The 24,830-nt window shown below is 37.7% G+C and overlaps 2 protein-coding genes across 2 annotated transcripts in view; both read right to left on the reverse strand.

Annotated features, from left to right (window-relative positions):
• Positions 1-15,119, reverse strand: part of LOC139722808 (uncharacterized) — a 106,504-nt gene extending 91,385 nt beyond the window's left edge. The window contains exon 1 of the mRNA XM_071634098.1: positions 15,018-15,119. Within this exon, the coding sequence (XP_071490199.1) occupies positions 15,018-15,119 (102 nt within the window). The remainder of the gene's footprint in view (positions 1-15,017) is intronic.
• A 162-nt stretch (positions 15,120-15,281) lies between these two features.
• Positions 15,282-24,830, reverse strand: part of LOC139722819 (protein ENTREP2-like) — a gene marked incomplete at its 3' end in the record, with an annotated part of 149,770 nt that continues 140,221 nt past the window's right edge. The window contains exon 3 of the mRNA XM_071634114.1: positions 15,282-15,353. Within this exon, the coding sequence (XP_071490215.1) occupies positions 15,282-15,353 (72 nt within the window). The remainder of the gene's footprint in view (positions 15,354-24,830) is intronic.

Here is a 24,830-nt window from a genome sequence, read left to right on the forward strand (position 1 = left end):
AGATCTAGTGCACTGTCTTAACATGGACTCGGTGGAAATACCGGTTTTACATGCATGTACGTCATCAACTTTATAAGAGCATATTCTTATATGTATAATGTAACTTTGTAAGCGGTTAGCAAACTCAATCCAAGTACTAGTAATACCCGGTACTCATATTAGAAACTAGTTAGTAGATTCTAACGTAAGATCCACGCGCAAACACTAGCGTCCTATAGGCCCCTACGTTCCTACGTGTAGCTACTGAAAACATCACGTAACCTGTTTATTAGTGGTAAACAAAAATCGGGTCGGGAGAACCCCCCACCCAGCCCCTTTAATCGGGTATTTACGCTCTTTTTAGAGCGATATTTGCTACTAGATGTCTAGTACCTAGTACTAATTTCAACCTAACAGTTTGGACCTAGAACAGTTACAGTAGGCCCTACAAAAAACATAGTAGGCCTAGGGGCCTACCAGTATACCTACGAACATGTACAAACCTACGAACATGTACACACAAACATTGTTCGAACTTCGTCTTCGTGCACGTCAGTTTACCGTAACGCCAATAACGGGTCGGGTTCATTGGTTACAAATGATTTGCGCGCTAACAAAGATCCGCACCAGAGCCTCAGAGGTAAGAAAACTACATCAATAACAATACAAAATGCCACGGAACCTTTTATATCTAAAATTTGATGATATTTTTAAAATGCAATTATTGGACAAAGGAACCCTCAGCGAAATTCGGACTCAATGCACCGCTGCAGCGCGTTGGTGTTATGGCCTATTATGTATGGCAAACACTATAGGCTATGCTGCGCTACATAGTATACTATAGTATTATGTGCGTGCAAAGACAAAGTTGTCTATAATATGCGATGAAATCCGTGAAAATCATGCACATCGTTTATGATAGAAAATAACTGGTACAGGAAATAATTACCTTAAAAGATACTTATCCCTGCTGACAGACTTAGCAAAGTCACCATCATAGATTCAATGTCATTTTTAGCCCCAGACGACATCGAAAACCTGACTATCGCGATGACAGACGTTGACGACTCCGCGCCACAGCAACAAATTTCAGGCATTGGTATGTGTAACCAATGAGATCATCGGACTGCGAACACGTGATCTTCTCTGGTGGATAACTAACACCGATACGGTGTTACTAGTGAAAATCCCCTTTTCATGACAAAACTATAACACCACTTGGGTGTCATTTTAACACCGAGAATCTAACACCCAATGAATGAGAGAATGTTGGTGTTAAATTAACACCGAAGGGTGTCAAATTGTGTCAATTTAACACCAAATTTAACACCCACAGTTTGACACCCGGTTGGTGTTACACTTTTAACACCGCATTTTTTGCAGTGTATGTAGATATTGAAACAAGAGTCAGGTATGGGTAGACAACAGATGATATAGCAACTGATTACAGAGATATATACGACAGACAGACAGACAGAGACAGTGGTACAGCAAGAAATAGAAAGAGAGAGGGGGAAAACAGGTTTGTTTGTTTGTTTTTTAAGGACAAAAGTTTGATTTTATTTCCACCAAAGACAAAGCCCCCTAAAAATTCAATAACAGCTTATAAATTATGATGTTTTCCATTGCACTCTGACCATTTTGATATTTCATTGGATTAATCACTTCATAGTTAATGCAACATAAATAAGTATCAACACAGGTACCAAAACAAAGATAGGTAAAAAAGAGAAACATCAAGAATTACACAAACAGATACACAGACGCAAATACAGACACAAAAACAGACAGACAGACAGACAGAGAGACAGACAGACAGACAGACGGACACATGAGCACGGAAATGCGAGAAAATCTGAAATATGAACATGAAATTCGAAATAGAGAGGAGAGAGAAAGAGGGTGCATTCACATTGGTGGGATTAACAATTTGTTGGCATCCATGGTACTCACTGGCGAAACACAATGCTAACAGATACCACAGTAATTCACCGGGTACTGTTCTCATTCACAAAATACTGTTGTATTTCTAGTAAGCACTGCACATGTGCATATCTCTCCTGAGAAATGCCACAAAGTGTGTCAGATCATGCGAGAAATACTCTGCTTACAATTGGTGGTATTTCATGACACAATTCATACTCAAAGCTCACATGCGTACTTTGCACAAAGTTTTGATTACTGCCCTAAATATGTTGCAGTATTTTGAGGTGTATTTTGCAGTGTGTTTGTGTTCACATTAATTACAGTTTGTTATTCCAAAGGTTTGTTATTCTGAAGGTTTGTTAATCCAAAAATGAAATTAAGTTTGTTCTGCCAAAGGTTTGTTATTCCAAAGGTTCCTATATCAGAATATGAAATAAGGTTCGCTATTCCAAAGGTTTGTTAGTCCAAAAATGAAATAAGGTTTATTATTCTGAAAGTTCATTAATCCAAAAATGAAAAGAGGTTTATTATTCCATAGGTTCATTAATCTATAAAAAGAAATAAAATAAGGTATGTAATTCTGAAGGTTTGTGAGTACACATCCTTTTAAAACTTTCAGATTTACAAACCTTTTGTTTCTTCATTGTCAGATTGACGAACCTTATTTCATTTTTGGATTAATGAACCTTTGGAATAACGAACCTGATTTTATTTTCAGATTATCAAACTTTTGGAATAGGGAACCTTATTTCATATCTGGAATTACAAACCTTCCGAATGATGAACCACATTTAATTTTCAGATTAACGAACTTTCTGAATAAAATTCATCACCCTGTATTTCACGGTCAAATGCGAATGCACCTAGAGCGAGAGAGAAAATTTGGAGTGGGAGAGATACGCTATCATTTCTGCTATCCAGGGGTACACTTAACGTCCCATTAGCACAGACAGCTGTGATTGAAGGACATAAATCAGAGAAGCAGACGGGTCTCTATTCTCACAAACTATTCTCTTGAGGGATGAGGAGAAGATTATTCCATTTCTATCATGATCTATCGCTAATAACATCTTTAAGAGAACTATCAGAAATATCATCTCTCTTGTCGCAAACTCTGACAAATTTCTTTTCTTCCTTTGAGCATTCACAAGAGCCTATCCCATTTTCAAATTACTGTTTTGGCTTTTGATAAACAATGTTGTGCTCATATTTGCACTATGATGAAAATGTTGCTGAACAGGTAGGCATTTAAAAATTGCTATAAAGCATATAAGTACACAGGCTACTTGACCTTGTGCAGCTGATGTGAAAATTCCCAGAAAGATATTATTTTGGAATAAAGGGAAAACAGTCACTTAATTGCATGAAGATCTAAATGTTTTTGAAATAGATGCACTATTAAAGCAAAAGGCACAGCAAAGGATGAAAGATACAAAAGAATGTAAAATACAATGTCAAAAATTTTTGAGTCCACGTTTATTCATTCCAATCCCTGATTGATTTGTGGTGTGTATAGAGCATCTCAGAAATGCAAACTTTTAAATCTTACTTGCCGATGCAATCAAAGGCAACAAAAACATCTACAAACATATGAAGAAGCAGCATGGTATTGTTGAGATACCACATCAATGAATAGAAGAACCACAGTGCCGATGTCTTTTATAATACCACAAAAAGACCCACACAGAGTAACCACCTGCCGTGTTACACAATCAGGGTGGAAATGAATTCAAGCAATTCCAAATAATGCAATCTCCATCTCTGAATATGTGTTAGAAATGACAATATTGGTTTTCAACCACAATTGGACCATGGTGGTGTTCACCATTGTCAAGCTGTCAAAGATGTGTGCGAACCGGCCGAAAATGAAAGATAGAGGAAATATGAAACTTCCGGCTGCAAGAAAACCGGAATGCAAATCGGGCGGAGTTCCTCGAAAATCAGGAGAATATACAAAGGCCAACACAGAGAGAGATGGAATATTGGGGCAAGTGTCAACATGAAATATCAAAATGTCATGATAGCCATAAATCATAATCTGCATTGCATTGTCAGAAATAAAAAGAGAGAAAAGAGAGAGAGAGAAAAGCAGAGGAAAAAGAAGAGAGAGCGCTGACTGTATTCCTGGTAAAACAAGCAAAACGAAAGAAGGGAAGGAATAGATAATAACGATTGCGCAAGTCACCTTCGTGGGTGAGGGTCAAAGAGCGGATGCGACCCTTCCACTCCCTATTCCTTTGATAAGATAAAAGGTAGGGTTATTTTAGCAACTGGGGCGGAATGTAGATGGCATTCTTCTCCGATCATTGATCTTGGGTGTTGAGGTATGGAATGATTGAGTTCCATATCCTCGTTTTTATCTGCCACTCCTATTGTATGTGTTTACTCACCACTACCACAGAGTGCTTTAATATGACAAATGAAACAGGTGGTATAAAAAAAGAAAAAAATTGGGGGTGGGGGGAGGAGGATATCATAAATGAACTTTATCAACTACCACTACAAAAAAAGATTTGTGGGATGATATGTATACGTGGTATCGGATTGTGCAATTCATTTCATGTATTTATTGATTATCTTAACACCTTCTAAACATGCAAGTATTTCACAGTAGTAATGTTGAAGGAAAAAAGATTATTCCTGACCAAATTCCAAGACAACTGACACTCTGGCATATTTTCATTGTCAGTACTCACAAACATACAAATATCTTTGTCTGCAACTCTCCGTTGGAATTTAGCAGAAATTCTCCATTTGCATAAATGAAATTAGATTAGACCAGTGCCACTACTGAAAAAAGAAAGACCGACCAACAAAACTTAAGCTGAATAATTCTGACTTCTTTTCTCCTAAGCTTTTGTTTTTTCATCAAGTATAATATTATTATGAATGGGCCAACTCCTTGGCGAAGTCATGTGCATACACTTGGATACCACAGAAATACTCTGAACATCCTATTTTTTGTTAAAGATTCTAATAGCAACTGCAGTCTTTCCTTCCCCTAGAAGTCATTCTTGTTAGATAATTACCCATTATTCATTATCATAATTATTCTTCAATATCATTATAAACTTATATCATCATCATTATTATTCATCATGATGGACTTAACCATACACAGACAAAATATTGGTAAAACATGCAGTCACTCACTACTGTATCTAGTGTGCAGCTTGAAAGTCTTGTTCTCAACTCTGTTAACAACCCCACCCCTACCCCACCCCCCCCCCCCCCAAAAAAAAAAAAAAAGGAAAAGAAATAGAGCAACAAATGAAGGAAAGTAATCAGAATGTTATTGCAAAAATGTGGGGAAAAAGAGAGGTTGCCACTTTCCCAATAAAAGATTTGATACAATCCTATGGAAATTTTTGTTATTAAATCTTATCTTATGAGGATCTTATGATGAAGGCTCAAAAAAAAATATGGAGAGAAAGAAGAAAAAGATAGCAAAAGCTTGTGCCAGGCATCTTAGCAAATTGAGGAAAACAACCTGACAAATCAAATCTAAAACTCTAATGAATTTACTGATCAAATATTATAACAATAATGCATTTATCTTAGAGAAAAACAGAAAAAAGAAAAGATGATGATCAAGTGTGACAAACAGCACTTTCTGCTTACAGTGATTTATCAGTGATATTGGGAATCCTGAGTACAACTTATGAAATAAGGCATAACTAGATTGAGAGATGTGGAGGGACTGTACAGATCAACTCCTGCGCATTGCATAATAGGAAACTAACTGTGATATCTCATCTTCCTTGTATAGATTTTGATAAGAAATGACACCTGATTTGATATGATATACTTTGATTTACTTAATTGGCTCATTGGTTTTTCTGTATCATCATTACACAAACCCTTAAAGCACAAAGTTTCATGTGTTCATCCTGTGATACAATTCTGTATAAATGAAAACAACACCAGCAGAGAAAGTATTGCATGTTTGAAGTATACATATAGGCGCGGTCAGACTGGCAGAAGATTGCGAAGTCTAAGGTCAAGAAGTCTTCGAGATCTTTTGTTGTGCGGTCACACTGGCAGCCAAACTTAGATCAAGAAGTTTGGGTCATTGGTACATGAAAGGAGAAAGAGCGCGCCGTCTGATGGCTAATGATTTTGATGTAACAATGCACATCTGTACATGACAATGGCCTCTAACTTTGGAGACACCGCCCGGAAACAGATCGAGAGGAATATCCCTAGTTGGAGTGGGAAGTTTCATGAGAAGTTTTGCGAGAAGTTTTGCGGGAAGTTTGTGGTCACACTGGCAAAACTTCAAGATCTTAAAGATGGCGAACTTAATCTTCTCAATCTTTTGCCAGTCTGACCACGCCTTTAAATGACTTCCTTGAGAGATAAATGAATGATAAATTACTGATATAGTATAGGTTGGTGAGTGGAATGACGCTTCTAATCAAATAAATTATATGACAGTGATAGGCTCTATATACCAAAATAAATTTCAATTATATCTAACCAATTGAAGACAAGTTCCGAGAATAGCCGGGCAGGTGTGTATGGGAAATGCGTGTTATAGCAAAAGCAGTCTGTCCTCAACAGGTTAAATACAAAAAGGCCACGTTCAGTTCAGGTAAATTCAATTCAATTCAATTCAACATTTTCATTGCATAAAAACAAAATTCTCACAAGTAATGAGCAGATTTCAAAAACTATGCTTTGCCTAGACTTCATCTGACAGAGGTCCCAGTATCACTTGGAAATCTTAATGTTATGTCATACAGAAACAGTAGGCAGCTTCCATACATTTGATGGAAATAGAGCATGTCACAGAATCACTCTGAAAACTATGGAACTCAAATGTTCAATTAACCCGTTGAGGATGAGCTGCTTTTGCCATACCACACATTTCTCCGAGACATCTGTCCAAGTTCACTCAAGTCTAGTCTTCAACGGGTTAAATTCAGTTCAATTTTTAATTGAATTGGATTGAATCATGACACAAGACTTATGCAACATCTAGACTAAAATGGTACGAGGAGATATTAGAGTAAATCTTCAGAGACCCATAAGGTTTGCTATTTCATAGGCCTCACACAAACCCTACATGTGGGAAGAACCAAGGCAAGGTGTACTTTTTTTTTTGGGGGGGGGGGGGGGTTAAATCTCAGCTCTCCTAATAGTTTGAGTAGTTGACCAGAAAGACCACTAGTTGTTGTTATTTTTAATGTTCTACTATCATTCTTACTTGAAAGAGGAAAAAGAGAAACCCACCGATACTCATACAATGAAGGCTAAGACTATATATGTCCTTCACTACGAATTTGAACAGTAACTATTAAAATGGAGACTTACAACTTTTTCTCAAGGGCATTGAGTTTTAAGCCCTGTGTGTAAAGAAGGCAAGAAGGAGTCCTGAATGAAACCTGCAAGGAAGGTTTGAATGTGGTCAGTGATTACGTGGAAAAGACACAGGGATTACCGAGAATGCACGGACCACTGATCGAGTCGAACGGCAAAGAGGAGAATTACGTGTGTGAGCATTTCTTAACGCTCAATCCATGATCCCCACCTCAAGAGAGGCAACAGAATGAATGAAAAGATTTAATCCCTACATCATCATCCAGCCACAAACGCCTCCTAGCACATATTTGGGCGGATGTCATACATTGGGATTCTGCTCTTTTGACATGCTTATGTATTACTCACAAATATCAAAGGGGGAAGACTAACAGTAAGTATTTCTTGACGTCAAGGAAGCGCAACAGGTTTATGTTTACACCGCTCTTTTATTTTTCTATTTCGACTCCTCATCTTTCTCTGGGAACAAGAATTTGGCAGGAGGGCAGATGAGCATTCCAAAGCATTTCTCACTTGTATGAAATAAAAAACAAAAAAGAAAGGATTATAGCAAACCCCCTGTTCAGACGCACGCCAGTTTATACCAAAACTCAATAAAGAAATGACATTTAAAGAATCATTGTATAGCCGACAGACCATTCAGACACTAATCTCGACCGTTCTGGAAAACGTCTTATTTATAGATGTGCAGTTTCTCACTGCGCACCCCGTTATGGTCATGAGTGACAGGTGCATGCTCCCATTAAGTTCGCCCAGTTATACCGTTCTATGGTCGCCGTACATTCAGACGCATAATGGACATGATGGAATGCTGATTCGTTATCGAGTTCTAGTTAGAAACGATGCTCTGACTGTCGTTTCACTATATGTCATTTTGTTATACGTCGTTTTGTAAGTCAGCGTTCAGACGTATACATGTATTGTACAGCTATACAGTTTTGGTATGACTATACCGTTCTAGTATAGATTTTTTGCGTCTGAACACCCTGGAAGTTATATAAATAGCACTTGTATTTCTCTCTTTCACGGTTGGCAAAAAGTTCATTCAAAGGAAGCTCTTCCTTCTCATAAACAAAAGCGTGCTGTTTACTTGGCAGGATCGGCATCAGAGATTCCGGAAGAGGACGGATTGTTGGAAGTCCTTGTGCAGGCAATCATGGATGTTCAAACATTAGAACAGACAGCTCAGCTGACACATGACATCTCTTCAAATTCATGATTATCGTGACAATTGTTTGTGAGAAGAATTGTAGGTATCTAGAAAATGAAAAAAAAAAAAAAAGAAGACATATCACCCACACGGAGAGTGGTGTAATGAAAACTCTGCCCTTGGTACAGTTAATTTCACTGACACAATCACACAAACATATGAGTGAAAGTTTTATAAATTCCTCTAATGACTACAAAAAGGTTTAATTTCTTTTGGACAATATAAACCTTTTCAGTGTTTTCAGGAAACAGTAATATTGGTTAGAATTTCATCAGCAAATTGGATGCAGTGATAATACTATCTCTTTACAAATATCTGAGTGGCTTGTACACAAAGCATTAATGAAATTCCTCTTATAATGTGAATTCATTAAGAATTACATCATTCATTAAAATAATTACTCTTGTTAAATCGACCGGGTTAGAGGGAGTTATATTTGCAAAATCATTCACCAGAAAATAATTTCCATTGCATTTTTATACTGGTGTAAACAGTACAGCAGCAATTGCTAAACAACGTTATGTCATTACTGTATCTTAGTTGCAAATTTATGTTTTTGAGAATAATAACATTTTTTCTGTAATACCATTTGTAATCACCTCAGTCACACCTATGATACATTCCAAGGCCCTGTTATATGAAGAGCTATAATTGATTGTATAGTTGATTTCTATCATAAGCCTATGGCAGCCTATGTGGCAAGGAAATTTATTATCGATTATATCTTTTGATAAAATGGGGCCCAGAGATGGTAAGAGCCAACGTAAAAATATTGACATCATACAACTATGTATAGATCTTAACCGGTTCCTTCTGCAATTCTCCACGAACCTTCATTGCCCCTCAAACGAGATTCTTTTTGCCAATCGACAAAGAACGGACAGGTTGGTAATCGGCCTGTGCTAAAGTAGTCAAGCAGTATATATATTTCCTTTCCACAGTCAACTGCATGTGCCATCGATCAATGCAAGATATTGATTGGACATGAAATATGAATAGAGCATGTGCTGGGCTCGCAAATTTTTCTGTTATATACACTATAACGGCACCCAAGTGGAGTCAGCGAAAGTCAAAATCTAGTGAGCTCGGCCTGATTACTTCATTATGTTTTCAAACAGGTTTTGCAGCAGAGAGGTTAAAGGGAAAAAAAAGACAGAAAAGGTGAATTAGGCATGAACATACAATTCTGATATAGAAAAAGAACAGTCATTGAAAGCAGAAACTCTACTCATTCAAAAAAAAAGTATTTTTTTTTTCTGCTTTAATAGCATAACATGGATAATCATGAACCTAAGAATGCAGACACTCTCTCGTGTACATTTTGGATACTGGGTATACCGGTTTCCTTCTACGAGTTGATGCCATGGGAACCTGGTTTACTGGGTTCCTGGAAAAGCTAAGGAGAACAAGGAGGGAGGTTGGAGAAAAAGGATGAAGGTTACTACTCCCTGTCACACAGGGTAGAAGGACTTAGCAATCACCTTCAAGCTTCAGATCTCATGACAAAACATACATGTTGCTGTATCTCCAAACAATGTCATTGAACCTTCTAATTGTCCGCCAGCCAAGTTAAAAAGCCTTTCCATCAAGGTTCTAACAAGGCCTCAAAGACAACCTCCGATGTCCGGTCGCTGACCCCGAGCAGCATCCTCACAGATAATTTGTGAGTCAGTTTTGGATTTCTGGTTGTCTCTCTGATGGCTCGGAGAACATGATTATCGAGAAATTTAAGTAGAGCTCTCCACATGCCTTTTTTTTTTCTATCTAGTAATTTGTTCAATGTCTGCAAATAAACTATGTACATTGTACTTTGATAGTTATATCTCCTGGGAATGTGATTGCAATGGAAATGGACATCCCCTAACAAACCTAAGGGTGTCTTGATTTTAGTGTAAAGGATTATTACAGGTGGCAAAATTAACCCTACCTCATCAGCCACTGGCTACTTAATGTATGAGAGGAAATGTGGCTGACAACAAACTGTTTTGATAACAAATTTGCAAGAAATAATCATTTTAGAGAAAAAGCCTTTGCAGACATGTGCAAAACTTCAGTCAGATGCCCTCGTAAAAAATGCACACACCCACATTCATTCCCCGGCACATGTGTATAATACGCACCCATATAGCTCAGATATATGACATATTTCATATATATATCATATATTTCAATGATATGATTTGTTTCCAAATATTTTCATGTGGAGTATTAGACATATTTCAATCATACAGGAATCACTCAGATATCTGACACATTTTCTATCTAAATATTCAGTTGAGTAGTGTAAAAATACTTACGAACGTTATTTTGTGTTTTGAAAATGCATAGTCACATAAATGTTCAAAGAGTAACAGACCTTTTAAACATTATGTTTTGTAATGCTCTATTGTGTAGAGTGAAGAACATACTTTTGTTTTTACCTCACATAGACAGATCAAATGTGTTTACCTTGAACCAGTTTAGCTTCTAATGTTCGAAACAAATATTTGAAACAGAAACTCTTACACAAATCTCAACCTAAAAACAAAATACTGTGACTAATAAATGAATCATCTTTGGTCAGAAAAAAAAAGAAGTTCTTCTTGCTTGAGTCCATATGGGAGCGATGAGCTGTAAGTCCAGAAATAAACCTTTAATGACTGCCTACCATACAAGGTAGCTGAAAACCTTCAAGACAAACAATACCAAAACAACTTTAAATCCTCTTGAAGGTCGCCATCTACTGGGCAAAACCTGACCAAGCCTGACGAGCAAAACAATTATGGTAGGCCACGCGAGCAACGTGATACATGGAGACTGCATTTATTGAGATGAGTTTTATTACCGCTGAGAAATCATGTGGAAATTACCGAACGAGAAGTAAGATGAGAGAGACTATATCATTTGGCCGGCAAGGCCCGCCAGATATGTGGCACCAAGGAGCTAATTTCTGTCAAAGAAGGACATATGCTTGGACACAGGACCGGTAGAGATAAATGGCCTTGAGTTGGACAACTCACGTGGGTTTCACACTTACGAAAAAACCTGGTTTGTAATCGTGTTATACAAACAGACAATCCACTCATGTTTTGGGTAACAGGGTGTCCACACACTCTGATGAGTCTGAAATGATATCGAACAAGACAATGTTTGGTATGTTTTCATGCATGCACAAAGGAGGAAGTGGAGGACAAGTCAAGTGAAACTTCATTCTTCAATAAAGTTTTGAAGCTCGCACCATTCTAGACTTCAAAATGTACACCTAGAATCAAATGAAAATTGACAACATAACCCCCCCCCAAAAAAAACAAACAAAATAAACAAACAAACAAACAAACAAACCTTGCAACGTCTCTATAAATATGATTTGAGACATTTTTGAGAGATGTGTTCAGGAGGAATGTGATTCAACTTTGCTAACAGACTTGCATATTTATATGTCTCATCTAGCATCATGTGCTATACACGTTTATGAAAAAGTTCTTTGCCAGTCTGAAACAGCTCATCGATGAGATCAGCACAGGGCTGGCTGCAATCATGACACTAATGACTCTGAGACCATTTGTACAGAAGAGAGTTTCCATTCACCTTTATGTCAACCTACCTTCTTTCAAAAAATACCCAAAGACCAGTAATTACTAGATTTCACTTCCTCTAAGGTCTTTGAGGAGGTCACAAATCGTATCTAGCCTACGGGTTTACTCATCCATACTGGCCCGTTTCATTATTAAGAGTTTAAAGTGCTGATGGCAAGAGCGTAAACACTGAAGACCATACAAAGTCATATGAAAGCTTCAATACGGTAAGATTTAGCAACACGTGGGAACCTGTCCATCCGTTCCCCCCCCCCCTTCTCTTCAAATGGCGTTTACGTCAATTCCTAGATTCTATCTATAAAGGCAGTCCCACGTTGGCTCTGCAATTGATGATTCTGGAATTGCATTCCTAAGTGTGCTAATGACAATGATAATGACAGTTCTCGTAACTCCTTTAAAATACAGAATACCAGGATAATTTGCCATTAGTTGAGTTTTGTTGCGCTCCAACTTGTTTTCAAATTGTACACGAGAAGAGTATTGTTTTGCATTACAAATGGTATCACAACAGAGTGTACTTTTGACAGGTTCAAACTGGTAAAGAAGGAATGTCTGTACTTTGTGAAGCTCATTATCTGTGTCTGTAAAAAGTACAAGTTTCATGTGCAAGCTGTTAAGTGTAAGACAGATTTTTCACTGGTTGAGTTCACACTCGTGTTTCTTTCTGCTCAAATTTTCTGCACACCTCACACATATAACTGATGAATATGGGTCACAAACTTGAAGTAATTGTTGGCAATACTTGTACTTAGCACTCTTCTATAATGACATTCTGGTAGTAGAAGAAACACTAACAACAAGAACAATCACAAATACTGTCCATCCAACCCACCCACTCCCCCCCCCCCCATCCCCCCCCCCCCCAAAAAAAAAAAAATTAAAATTAAAAGCTTGACTTTAAGGCTGAGAACTGTTCTTTGTTCTCAAAACAATTTGAAGAAGATGTGTAATTATCTTGTGTTTTTTTTTTTTTGCTGCATTTCAAGACTTATTCCAAGTTCATACAAATAATCTGTAGCTACTCTGCCAACTACTTTAAAATCTAGAACAATCCTAGTTTCATTTATCATTCAGGAAAATCTCTACTAAATTGAGTACAACTTAACAAGAAGGTTCAATTTTCAGTCTACTCCTATATCAGCTATTGATTTAACTCCACGATTTGCTTTATCTAAGACAAAAAAAAACCCCACAAACAACAAGAAATCTCTGATGTTTTGCAATCAGCATAATTTTCAATTAGTACAGATATAGATACAATTATAGGATTGGGTTCTAGTTTTTTAATCCAATTTTCTCTTCAAATGCAAATCTAACCAGCCATTTTGGAAATCTTATCAAGACTTAGGTCGTACGATCTTAACCCGTTGATGACTGACTGATTTTGCTACAACACACATTTCCCATGGACACCTGCCCGAGTATATTCAGGGACTCGTCCTCAACAGGTTAACAATTGGTGTCTTGCCTCAAGCACTGGTCTGTCATCAAAATGAATAATGGACTATGATTACTTAAAGGATTACACAAATGAGAGAGAGAGAGAGAGAGAGAGGAAGAAGTAGAAAAGGCAGTGTGAGGGAGCACAACTGACTTTCAATTTGCTTCTTCAAAGAATGTTTCACGCACTGAAAAAGACGGCAACCTCAACCCCCGAGGTTAAATACTTGGAAACCAACCTCGCATTATCCTCACTGGATGATATCTTTAGGTATTGGAAGAATGCCAATTAACTGTAGTAGAAAGTGAAACCACTGGCTGAAAAAAGGGGGAATAAGGAGGATTTCTAGCCAGGTGTGCCCTATATTTCAAAAGCGATGGAATTCAAATGAAGATTAGGAAAAAGGGAAACTTGCCTTCACAAGACCAAAAATGTAAGTTAGTAGAACCTTAGACCAGGTCACGAATGGGAAAAAGCTGCAGTTGTAGTAAAGTTTGGTAAATGTCACAATCATGCGATGAGAATTATTGTAAATTAGTGTGGTATTAACCTTTCACAGCTTAAGGTTGAAAAACTGGGTCATTATAGCAGCACTGAGGTACAGAAAGAATGTTCTTCACAACAGAACATGAGTAAAATAATGACAGAGTTCACAAAAAAGGAAGGAGGTTGACAAAATAGCCAAAAGAGGTAGTGTGGATTTGAGGCCAGGATATGGTTTTCACAAAAACTGTAAAGAATACATGTTATAAACTTTTTATTTCTGTCATGACCATTTACAAACAGATATAACATTGTATTAGAGCAAGAAGCATGAGACGAATATTTCCAAGGCTTTGCAAAGAGGATATTCTGTCGGGGAAAATATTGTTTTTAATCCTTTTATTCATTCCCCAATTCACATGACATTCCTACCCACTCCAAATGTACTTGCCAGCACCAGTTCGTGTAGGATATCTGTTAGCATGCGCAATGTGCTATGCACAGTTACTGTTATTTAAACCAAAACATTTTTTGCGAGTTCCACATAGAGGATAAGATTCATGGAAATAAGATGCATGCTAAAGTTTTTGCCTATACACAGTGTATTAAATGCTAGTCATAAATGTACAAAAGTTCCATGCTGTGAAAAAGGCTGTCGGCTCCAATTCACAAAAGTCCCATGCTTTCATGTTCCTGAATTTATAGGTATGCAGTCGCAATCTACCTCGATCATCCATGGACTAGATTCAAACCACCCTTGTGAATTCCAGCTATTGGTTCACTTTTTCTTGCACCAATGATCTGCGAAGATTCCCGTGTACATGCTGGAGAAAGACTTTTCCATACAATTGAGCTATATATATACCTGGAAAGGAGGAGGGGGTTGCACATTGAAAATACACCAAAAAAAAAAAGTATCAGTTGACTACATTGAAACAGCATGAAAACAATAATGAAATTACAAAAAAAAAAAAGAAGATAATTATTAAGTACGACATCTCCTGTGTGGAGCTCATTAATGGTTTAAACAATGGTTGAAATGTAGGTTGGAAAAATTGGGGATTGGTAAAATGTCACTTACCCTCCTAGCTACATGTCGTTTAATGATGTACGCACAGCCAACAATCGTGGCTGCGATACATATCATGCACGCCACGATGTTGGCCACGCATATGATGAACATGACGAGACGTATCGTCGAGGTGATGATGGCGCAGTCCTTGACGCCCTCGATGGCGACGGAGTTCTCCGTGGCGGTGCACGGCAGCGTGGCGGTGCAGCAGCGGCAGACCAGGGTGCTGGCCTGCTTGCGGCACCCTCCCAACATCTGGAGTTCTGCGCAACTCAGCCCCGACAGGGCGGTGGCTACGAGGTGGAGGATGACACACAACGCTGATAGGAAAGTGAAGAAACTTATCTGTTTGGTAAGGAAATCAAACACACAGAAACACAAAACAGTGCATTAACATCTCACAGAACAATAGAAATATCAGAGTGCTTATACTTCATTCATGAAAACTTCACTTTCATTTCACCAGCCAAACAATATGAAATACACCAAAAGGTGGACTGCTGTCCACGCCATATACTTAGACAGCGAGTCTAACTTTTCACGAATCTGGACTTTCCGACAATTTCTCAAGTGGTTCAATTTGTGAATGTGGAGCGCAGTAACGAACAGAGAAATGTATTCAGTGTGCACATCGCATTTATGTCGGGATTAGAGTTGATATTTTCCTGTGTTGTAAGATTTGCGAATAGCACCTAACTTGCACGATTCCAAAAATAAAAACCCTGCAAAATATATGGCATATGCAGAATATATACTTTACATGAAAAAGCGCCACCTTTAAAATGAGTAGATTTGACTGAATGCTTTTATAGGGTTACTCACGACATGAAATCAGATTGTCTGAAAACAGAACAATTGTTCACACTGAATCTTGACTTGTATTGAAGATTTTTACATCATCATTGACTACAAATTGTAGCATCATAGGGTTAAAAACATTACTCTTGCGATGTAACTTGTAAGGTTGTGAATCTACTAACATTAAGGGGGTTAATCAATGTACAGCCACACTGACTAGTCAAGCTTGTAAAAAAAAAAGAAAAAAAAATCTGAACATGATGAATGTTGCGAGACACAAAATAAATCTCGGTGTATTTACATAAGATTTCATTTGGCAAATATTGACTCGACAGGAATTCCCAGACAGATTGCGGCTTTGTGACAATCTGTGCTACCCTACAACCATTCTATATTCTTTATTGATTCTTCCTGATCACAAAATGTATCCATCAACTTCAGGCATACTGTCTTGCCCTTCCTTGTGCCAACACATCGGCGGAGACTCGTGTGTATTCATGGCGTAATATCTTGAAGCCTGGGAGTTTAATGCAATTGGCCTCATTTGGAAGATCCAGATCTCCCCGGCATCTATCAATGAAGTAATTGTCTTTATTATGTGGAGGAAAATCTATTTCAACGGTTGTTCTCTTCTGCAAATGTTTTGCAAGCATTTCTTGGGGTGCAGAATGATTTCAAAATTCCAGGTTTTCAGGTCTTCGTAGTAATGAGGTTCGTTCCCCTATGATACTGAAACAACAAAGCTACTCTTCTTCTTTCTGTATTACTGCATCCAGCAGTCAAATTCTGAAGAAAGTCTGTAAGTTTACACAAAAATTAGAGGAATAATCAGACTGCATGCATATCCCAAACTGTTTGGTTTGATAACACAATAGTCGTGCAACCACCACATCAACTTGGGGCATGAAAATGTATCTTTCCCTGTCTCACAGTCCACACTTGAATAGATTTGAGAATTCATCAAATTAGACACAGCCCACTGTGCCCTGGAAAATTACTTCCTTTTTATTTATTCGCTCCGCAGCTCATTTGTGAATCAATGAAGAACATTAAATGCATGATGAAACACCAACCTCCCCAAAGTTAAACTTTATCACTGCCTTTCATGCGTGCATTTGACAATGCACAGGTCTGACAATTTGCTACTTTCAGACACACGCAGAAAAGGGAAAAAAAAATCACCTCGTTGAAATGTTTCTTTTTGCAGCTGCAGAGAAAGAAATCAGAAGCAATTTGGCACTGAAACAGAAACATTTTTGGCATACCAAACATACGAAGTGTGAAAATTACATTTTCTTTGATTGACAGCTGTATTCAGGTACCGCAAAGTCATTTCATGGTCATGCTCCTCAGGTAAGCACTGATGAGAAATTTAACATTTTTCCAATGTAATAAAAACCTGTAATTTCACAGCATGATGGATATTGCCAGTAGGAGTTTCCAAAAGTGTGCCAGGTGATTTCTTTATACTCTTCTTTCCTCTTTGTATAATAATAATGATACTTGTAATGATACTGATGATAATGATAATTATAATGATAATAATAAGGATAGATATAAACCAATTTTATAAAGTGAAAATTAAAAAGATGAATTGTCTCTATGCACACTGAAGGAGGAAAAATGTATATATGAAAATAGACATAAGGGAAAGAAGATGGTAAGGGTTGTATTACTCCGCCTGCTTTCTGAAAGAGGTAAGTCAGGTGCTCTTTCACTATGCTAAAAAAAAAGAAATAAGAATAAGTTGAATTCTCTTTATATTTTCTTTATGTCGTTGTCCAACGAACTGTTGTAGCCTCCTCACCTAGCAATCACAGTATCAAAACTTTACGAGTTCATAGCTTTTGAATGGATTGTCAAGATTTCCTCAGACTTTACTACATTCACTTAATTCACATGTATGTTTGATATCATTCCCTATTAAAACCACAGAGTACTTTTTTTTCCCCTAAAATAGTCGTGCGCACAAAAGAATACAATAATGAAACATTGTAGGGTAGCTGAATAGTGTGCCAGATTTCCACCTTTCCAAATTGAACACACACCACAAACTCTGCACTCCATGAAAGACTCCAGTGGACTATAAACATATGATCAAAAGAGGGCGCTGTTGCATCTGGCCACAATGGCATGATTGGCAACCCTGCGTCTAATGGATTGTGGACTCCATAGATGCAAAGTCTACAGAAGAACAGAACTCCTTACAAATAAATGCTGTCATATGGGTCTTAACTTTGCAAAAAAAAAAATCACAAATCAATGGAAATTAGCAAGAAACAGACTACAAAACTTCATAATCAAAATGTGTATTATTCAAAGTAAAAGAGAAAATTGATGCCATTTCATAAAAAGGGGTGATCTATTGTAGTACAATGTGACTGTGTTCAATAATAGTGTCAATTACTTGGTTAATGTGACATCCTCGGTTATCTATAAACTGAAACAACTGAACATACCTCAATAGTACAGGATCATGAAAAATGGAGATACTAGGGAAGAAGAAAGAGCATAGACTAAAATAGTGGAGAACAGAGAATTAAAGAAACAGCAAGAGAAAGAATAGAAAACATAAACAGAGACTGAAAACAGAGAGAAGTCAACCACAAATTAATGACCCACCATGAAATGGCTCTTCACTTTTCTCTCCACTTTAATGCCACTCCATCAAATTTCTTTAATGCTACGGGAGACCAATTTTCTGGCAGATAATTAGTATTTGATCGCCCCTACAGACATGTTTGACTGGAGTTAATCATCTTCCCTATCATGCCACATCCATTTTCCACATCAATCTTCAAATATTGTCTTTTTTTCCGAGACATATCCCATAAACTACCATCGCTACACATTACCATGAGATCGTCTCCAAATGAAATAATTGCTTTCTGCTAAATGTGCATGCCACTTTGTCGCAGTCATGTGGGTGGAAAAGATGAAAACAGAGTCAAATCGAAGATGTGCTTGCTTCGTATCACAAAAAACAAACTTTGACTTTTGCAAAACTGCAATATTCATCTGTATCAATTGCACCTGCCATTCCAATAAAAATTCATACCATACTTTATTAGTGTGTGTACATGAAAATACTGTAATGTTGTCCATGAAACGCAAACTGTATAAAACCGAGGGAACGTTTATTTATGATACCGTTTCATTTACGCTATAACACTTATGGACTACATGAAATCTGGATTTTAGCTAGGCCTCTCTATGCATAAAGTAAGGCAAATCATAGAAGATATGAGAAGATATGTAATGATATAAATTCCTGATGCAATCTTTTGATTGTGAGCGTTCACTACAGTTGTACATAACCATGACTAAATTTTAGCTATCAGGTTAAGAATACAGCAAAAGAATTCCATTTGACTGAAAACATTAAATTTCATATTCGTTTGAAAAAGTAAATAAAAAAAAGAGTGCAATACATTGAATATCTCCTGCCTGAATGTGAAAATGTTCTGAAATGCAAAACAGTTCCTTTTTTGTGTGTCTATATTCCACTGAGTGCAATATTTTGAATCACCCTTCAGTGCTAAATGCATAATTTTCCATATGCATAGGCACATAAGCTTCAAACCCAATTTTTTGAACAACATTTTTTTCCCCTAGTGGCTTGCTTTCCTATTTTTTTTTCCACTGCAGCCTATTTTGATCTTCTTCCTCCCCCCCCCATAAAGTTGTGCAAATCACGAAGCAAACTGAGTGCTTAGTATCTTGAAAACCTAAAAATACTTCACTCAGAAAATTAATGTTCAGTGACTTCATCAGGTTTTTGTTTATCAGTCATGATGGATCACAACTTCCATTCCTCACATCACGCATCAGGACGCAGAAGATGCTATATCTTCCCAAGTACCTTACCCAAACAGCCCCTCACCCTGGGACATTCTGCCTAACGAAAACACGCTCTTAATTTCAGACAAGAATAATGACTCATCGCAAATTAGCCCAGTTCTAATCTCTTGGAGATAATCAGGTACAGAGTTTCCCCTCCACCCCCCCCCCTTCCTGCCCAACTCCCATAAAATAAACTGTTCCCCGAGGGAAGAAACTGAACTTAATTGGCCCGCGCTGTGCAGTCATTGCACATGAAACATTACAGACTGACGAGGGCAGTGTTTACTTTAGATTTTCTGGCGAGGATGGGATCTTAAAGGCACATAAGGATGCAGCCCTGGCGGAAAAAGGGGAAGTACAAGACTCGAAGATAACGGCTATGTCCGGATGGAATGCCATGCATGATTTGTACAACCTTGTGGATTTCTGGAAATCTCTGCTAAATATCTTTTGGCTACGTATATCACATCTTATATCAATCTGGCCCTCCCTTTAATAATGGAAAACTGTATAATGATTCCAATATTTTTCATTGGTTATTATTTTTTCACAGTACATCTATTTATGTCCCAAATAGGAATTTCACTTAAATGACAAAAAGTTTATCTAATATTATACATATGCCATATATTCCATTCCCTATGTATTTGTACATGTGTCTTTGCCATTATTATCTCTTGATACATGTAGTCAGTAATGACACCACCACGACCAACAACAAATCTACACCTACACCACTACCATTGTTGATCCACTTAATGGTCTTTATGAAATGTTTCACTCAAACAGTCTTGGAAAATGGCATGTATTTGTTCTGATTTTGTCATTTTTATGAGAAATTCTCCTCAACCTGCAAATATTCAAGTACATCCAACATATATCACATTTAGAGGACACAACTCTATGTGCCATCAAAATAATTTCTTTTCCAGATCATGATCAATCTCAAAGTCATTGAAGACTGACTGCTAGAATGATCCAGGCATCACTTAGCTGTGATATTGTTCTGTTTTTAACAGTGGGGAATTTCTGCAGCTCTATCGTTAAATGTGGATAAATGTCGCCCTCTATGGTCACATACAAGATAGTCAGATACGGAGGCTACGGGGGCTGTGTCGTGCGTATGATTTCAGTACCAGTAAGATATGAAAGAAGCACACCTGACATTTGTATAAGTTTGTTTTAAAAGGTTCTGTTCGATCATTTTTTTTTTTGAATGGATGATATCTACACTTTGAGCAGGGTTACTGAAGAGATGAAAAATGAGGAATATTGAATGACCAAATGAAATTAGTATTTTGTAGTTTCCAAAATAAGTATCATCAAAGTATATACTCTGAATGTCATGTAATTGTGTCAGTAAACCATCAAGGATACATCATACAAACTATGCAAAAAAGAAAATAATTGAAATAAGATACATGTAACTCTCTTTGATGTGCTACAGGACCTGAACAAATACTCAATCTTTTCACTTTCTAATCAAAACAAGTACATCTGGAGGAAAATGCATACAAGGTATACAGGATCGTTCCAGTACTATAAAAGACGTGTTTCAATCACCTATATAAAAGAAATGCTCCAACTTTAACCCGTTTAAGACTAGTCCCGCAAAATACTCGGGCAAGTGTTTATGGGAAATGCTTGTTATAGCAAAATCAGTTCGTCCTCAACGGGTTAATAAATATCCCTCCATCCCCCCCCCCCCCCATCAGTTAATATCAGCAGTAATCTTTTTTCGATAAAGTGAACAAGTGGTCCCTGCATGGTAGAGAAAGCGGTAATATTGCAGTGATATCATGGATTAAGCAGCTGTTGGAAGTTCACTGACCTGCAAAGGGGGGGGGGGGGGGGGGTGAGGGGGGGGGGGGGGAATGAGGGCATATCGAATCCTGCACATTATTTCTCTGCTACATGACTGGAATAAATCATGACTGCTGGGATTATTGCCTATGATATTGCATGGCGAGTCTATCATTATTCTCATATCAAGAAAGTAGAGCAGTTTGGAATAAAGTTCATGATAACACAGCTTGGGAGATGCTCACTTCCCAATTTTTCCGTCAATTGCTGTGCTCTACGATCATGAATTTAACCTCTTGCAAACTTGTAGGGAAATCATTATTCCCCCCCCAAAAAAAAAAAAAGAAAGAAAAGAAAATAGATTTGCTAAATATATGATGTATGATCTATCTATTTATCCATTTCCCTACCTATCTATCTATAGTCCAGTGGCGGATCTAGGCGGGGGCGCATCAGGCGCGAAACCCCTTTTATTTTTTGTTAAAACAAAGGAAATAAAAAGATAAAAATGGGGGTGGGGTGCATGCGCCTCCCCTTTAATTTTGTAATGGCACCCCCTCTTTATGGAATTCCTGGATCCGCCCCTGTAGTCCATCATTACCATATATATCTGTCTTGAAACCACTTTAAAAGTTGACATTGTTTGCAATGATGAAACGGAAAACATCAAGCTTCACAACAATGACAAGTATATATATCTGTTTAATACCTTTTCTTTTTCTTGCTAATCAACAAATGGAGCACATTTCTTTGTTTGTCACATGACTTGATTACATGACATTTCAAGACAAAAACAACAACTCTGTTTTGGTTTTCAAATTCAGGTCTGTCAGTCTGAGAACTTGCCAGACAAATAAATACCTCTCGCTTGGGTCATGGAGGCATTACGAGGTATGGGGGCTTTCGATTCATTTCAACACTCCCGTTTGAGGGCAGAGACGCCCATCGTGAAAAAAGATTAGCCGTGACCCCCAACTGGGACAAAACCAATGGGAGGTGGGATTAGTTTAGTTACTACCAAGACAGAGGATTGTTTTGAAACGTTCAAGCGCAGTCTGCACAGATTACGCTATATGTTCTTCATCACTATGAGGGACAGCCTGAGAGAGAATATTGTAAAATGATGAATGTTTGCATGCATTTTAATTTTGCGAATTCTGCATAGGTAGGCCAATATTCGCGAATTTAAAATGCATGCCAAAAGTTCTTGTTTACACTGTATGCACTGAATGCCAGTGACAATTCACAGAAATTTCACGCTGCGAAAAAGGCTGTTGGCTCCAATTCCTGAAAATTTCATGATGCAAAAGTATCTTACTGTACAGTAGGAAGAATACGAAGAATAGGAGAAAAAAACAATCATAAGAATCCAGAAAAGCAGAAATGAATGTTGCCCTCAAGAAGTGCATAAATTGACAGCAAAACTTTGCTTTTCAGTTTTATTGTTGGTATCTTATCCTTAAAAAAACAACAACAAACAAACTCAAGACACTCCCGATGAGACATGACGCCACTAAGACAGACCCCTGTCATACTGAGTAATGCAAATCAAGATGATATATCAGAGAATGATCGCCAGCAAGGCAGACGTCTGATTGTAACTGACACAGCAATAATCTTATGAATTTACAATGCTCTACGAATCCCTGCAAGGCAGAACATACCAGTAATAGGGCACAAAATGCTTGCACAGACACCATTAATGTTGAATAGGAGTAGCAAATTTACAAAATCATGATGTATTCCCCTGATCCATCAGTCTCACTTTGATGGAGGTAAAGAACCAAAGCATGTTGCTTCAGAATCATATCACAGCAGTTTGCACTTGATATACAGTCCTTCCCACAATGAGATAAGAGCATAATCATATACGGTTTGAAATTTGGGTACTTTGAGCACTTTCCCTCTAGGTCTTCATGCCTGTAAAACAGAAGAAGGAAAGGCATTTGTTGGTACAGATACAGTACATCATCATTCTTGTACTTGGGTAATAACAAAAAAACTGATGATCAACTGATAGACATAATATAGTTAAAGGAGTTGTGTATATATGTGAAATGATACTATAACTTGAAAGAGTGCCCTCTGTGAGGAATACAAGAAAAAAGTCTCAGCTATTTTGGAAATCTGTGACTGGCTGTCATAATATGAAATTTCTGTCCCCAATCAAATATTCGGCAGTTCATTCTCTCCCCCCCCCCCCCCCCCCCCTTCACAGATGCCTGGTAACACACAGAACTTTGTGTATACACCTCCAAGAAGGATGGAGTTGTATTGTACACAAGTTTGGGTATGTTAGCTAAAAAGGGTAATGTTCTTAATTTTCTGTAACATTTATTCACCCTCATATCTAAACACACTGGCATTGTCCTTTGAGCTTTAACTCATCTATGTGAACACCTAATATCTGGACGATCCAGCATCATATCTATCAAAGAGAATACAATAATATCTAAACACATCTGCACAGTTCTCCTAGTTTAAGGGTGTTCAACCCGTTGAAGTGGTCCCACCTCACATCCAACTAGACTCCACGGAAGACCAGCTTAGCGTAGCTGAATATGGGCTATCCAGCCATCTTCTCAGATGGAAATGAACAAACAAACAAAGCAAACAAAATTCAGTGAATAACTTTATGTTTGAACACACCAGCAAAATCTTGGGAGTTTGAAATCACTTGGGTGAATGCCCCAACACAAAAAACACATAAAAATCTAAGTCTCCTGTTCCTCTTCCTCTTGATTTGAAGAGAGTCAACATTGTAGTTACTCCCTTGGTATCAAACTTTTTGAAGGAAGGCCCTATCACAGGCATTGGAGTTAATATATTCTTGGCTACAGTCTAACATCATATTGTGACAGGAAAGCTATTGATAGACTAAGGAATGTACAGCCCTAAAACCCACTAATATAATTTCATCGTCAAGTCCATGTAGCTTGAACTTGGATGATTTTCTGTATGATTATACCAGCAAGTAAAGCCAACTTGGGAATATACAACTATCAATGGGGGGGGGGGGGGGGGGGGTTGGCATTTTTGTTAGATGTAAATTTGCTTAGCTATATTTTCAACACTCAGTCACGGTCAGCCCTCAATGTCAGTGAAAGATGAGTACTGTGATAGAAGAATTTGCACTAAGAAAGCCATATGCTAAATTTAGCTTTGGTAAGTCCTCAATGTCAGTAAAAGATGAAAACTGTGATAAAAGAATTTACATCGAGAAAGGCATCGTCGTAGAAGCGGAAGCATGGTGTGCAGATTACCACTGGCATGACATGTCTTAGTGCGTGTAAGAAACTTGCACCCATTGTGGGAAATTGCAGGAAAGCACTGTCATCTTCAACTATTTTACACAAATTAGAGGAAGAATTCAATTTC

Source organism: Diadema antillarum, unplaced genomic scaffold, assembly GCF_040938485.1.
Source record: "Diadema antillarum isolate AM-2024a unplaced genomic scaffold, OU_Dant_1.0 scf00000172, whole genome shotgun sequence".
Taxonomy (NCBI): domain Eukaryota; kingdom Metazoa; phylum Echinodermata; class Echinoidea; order Diadematoida; family Diadematidae; genus Diadema; species Diadema antillarum.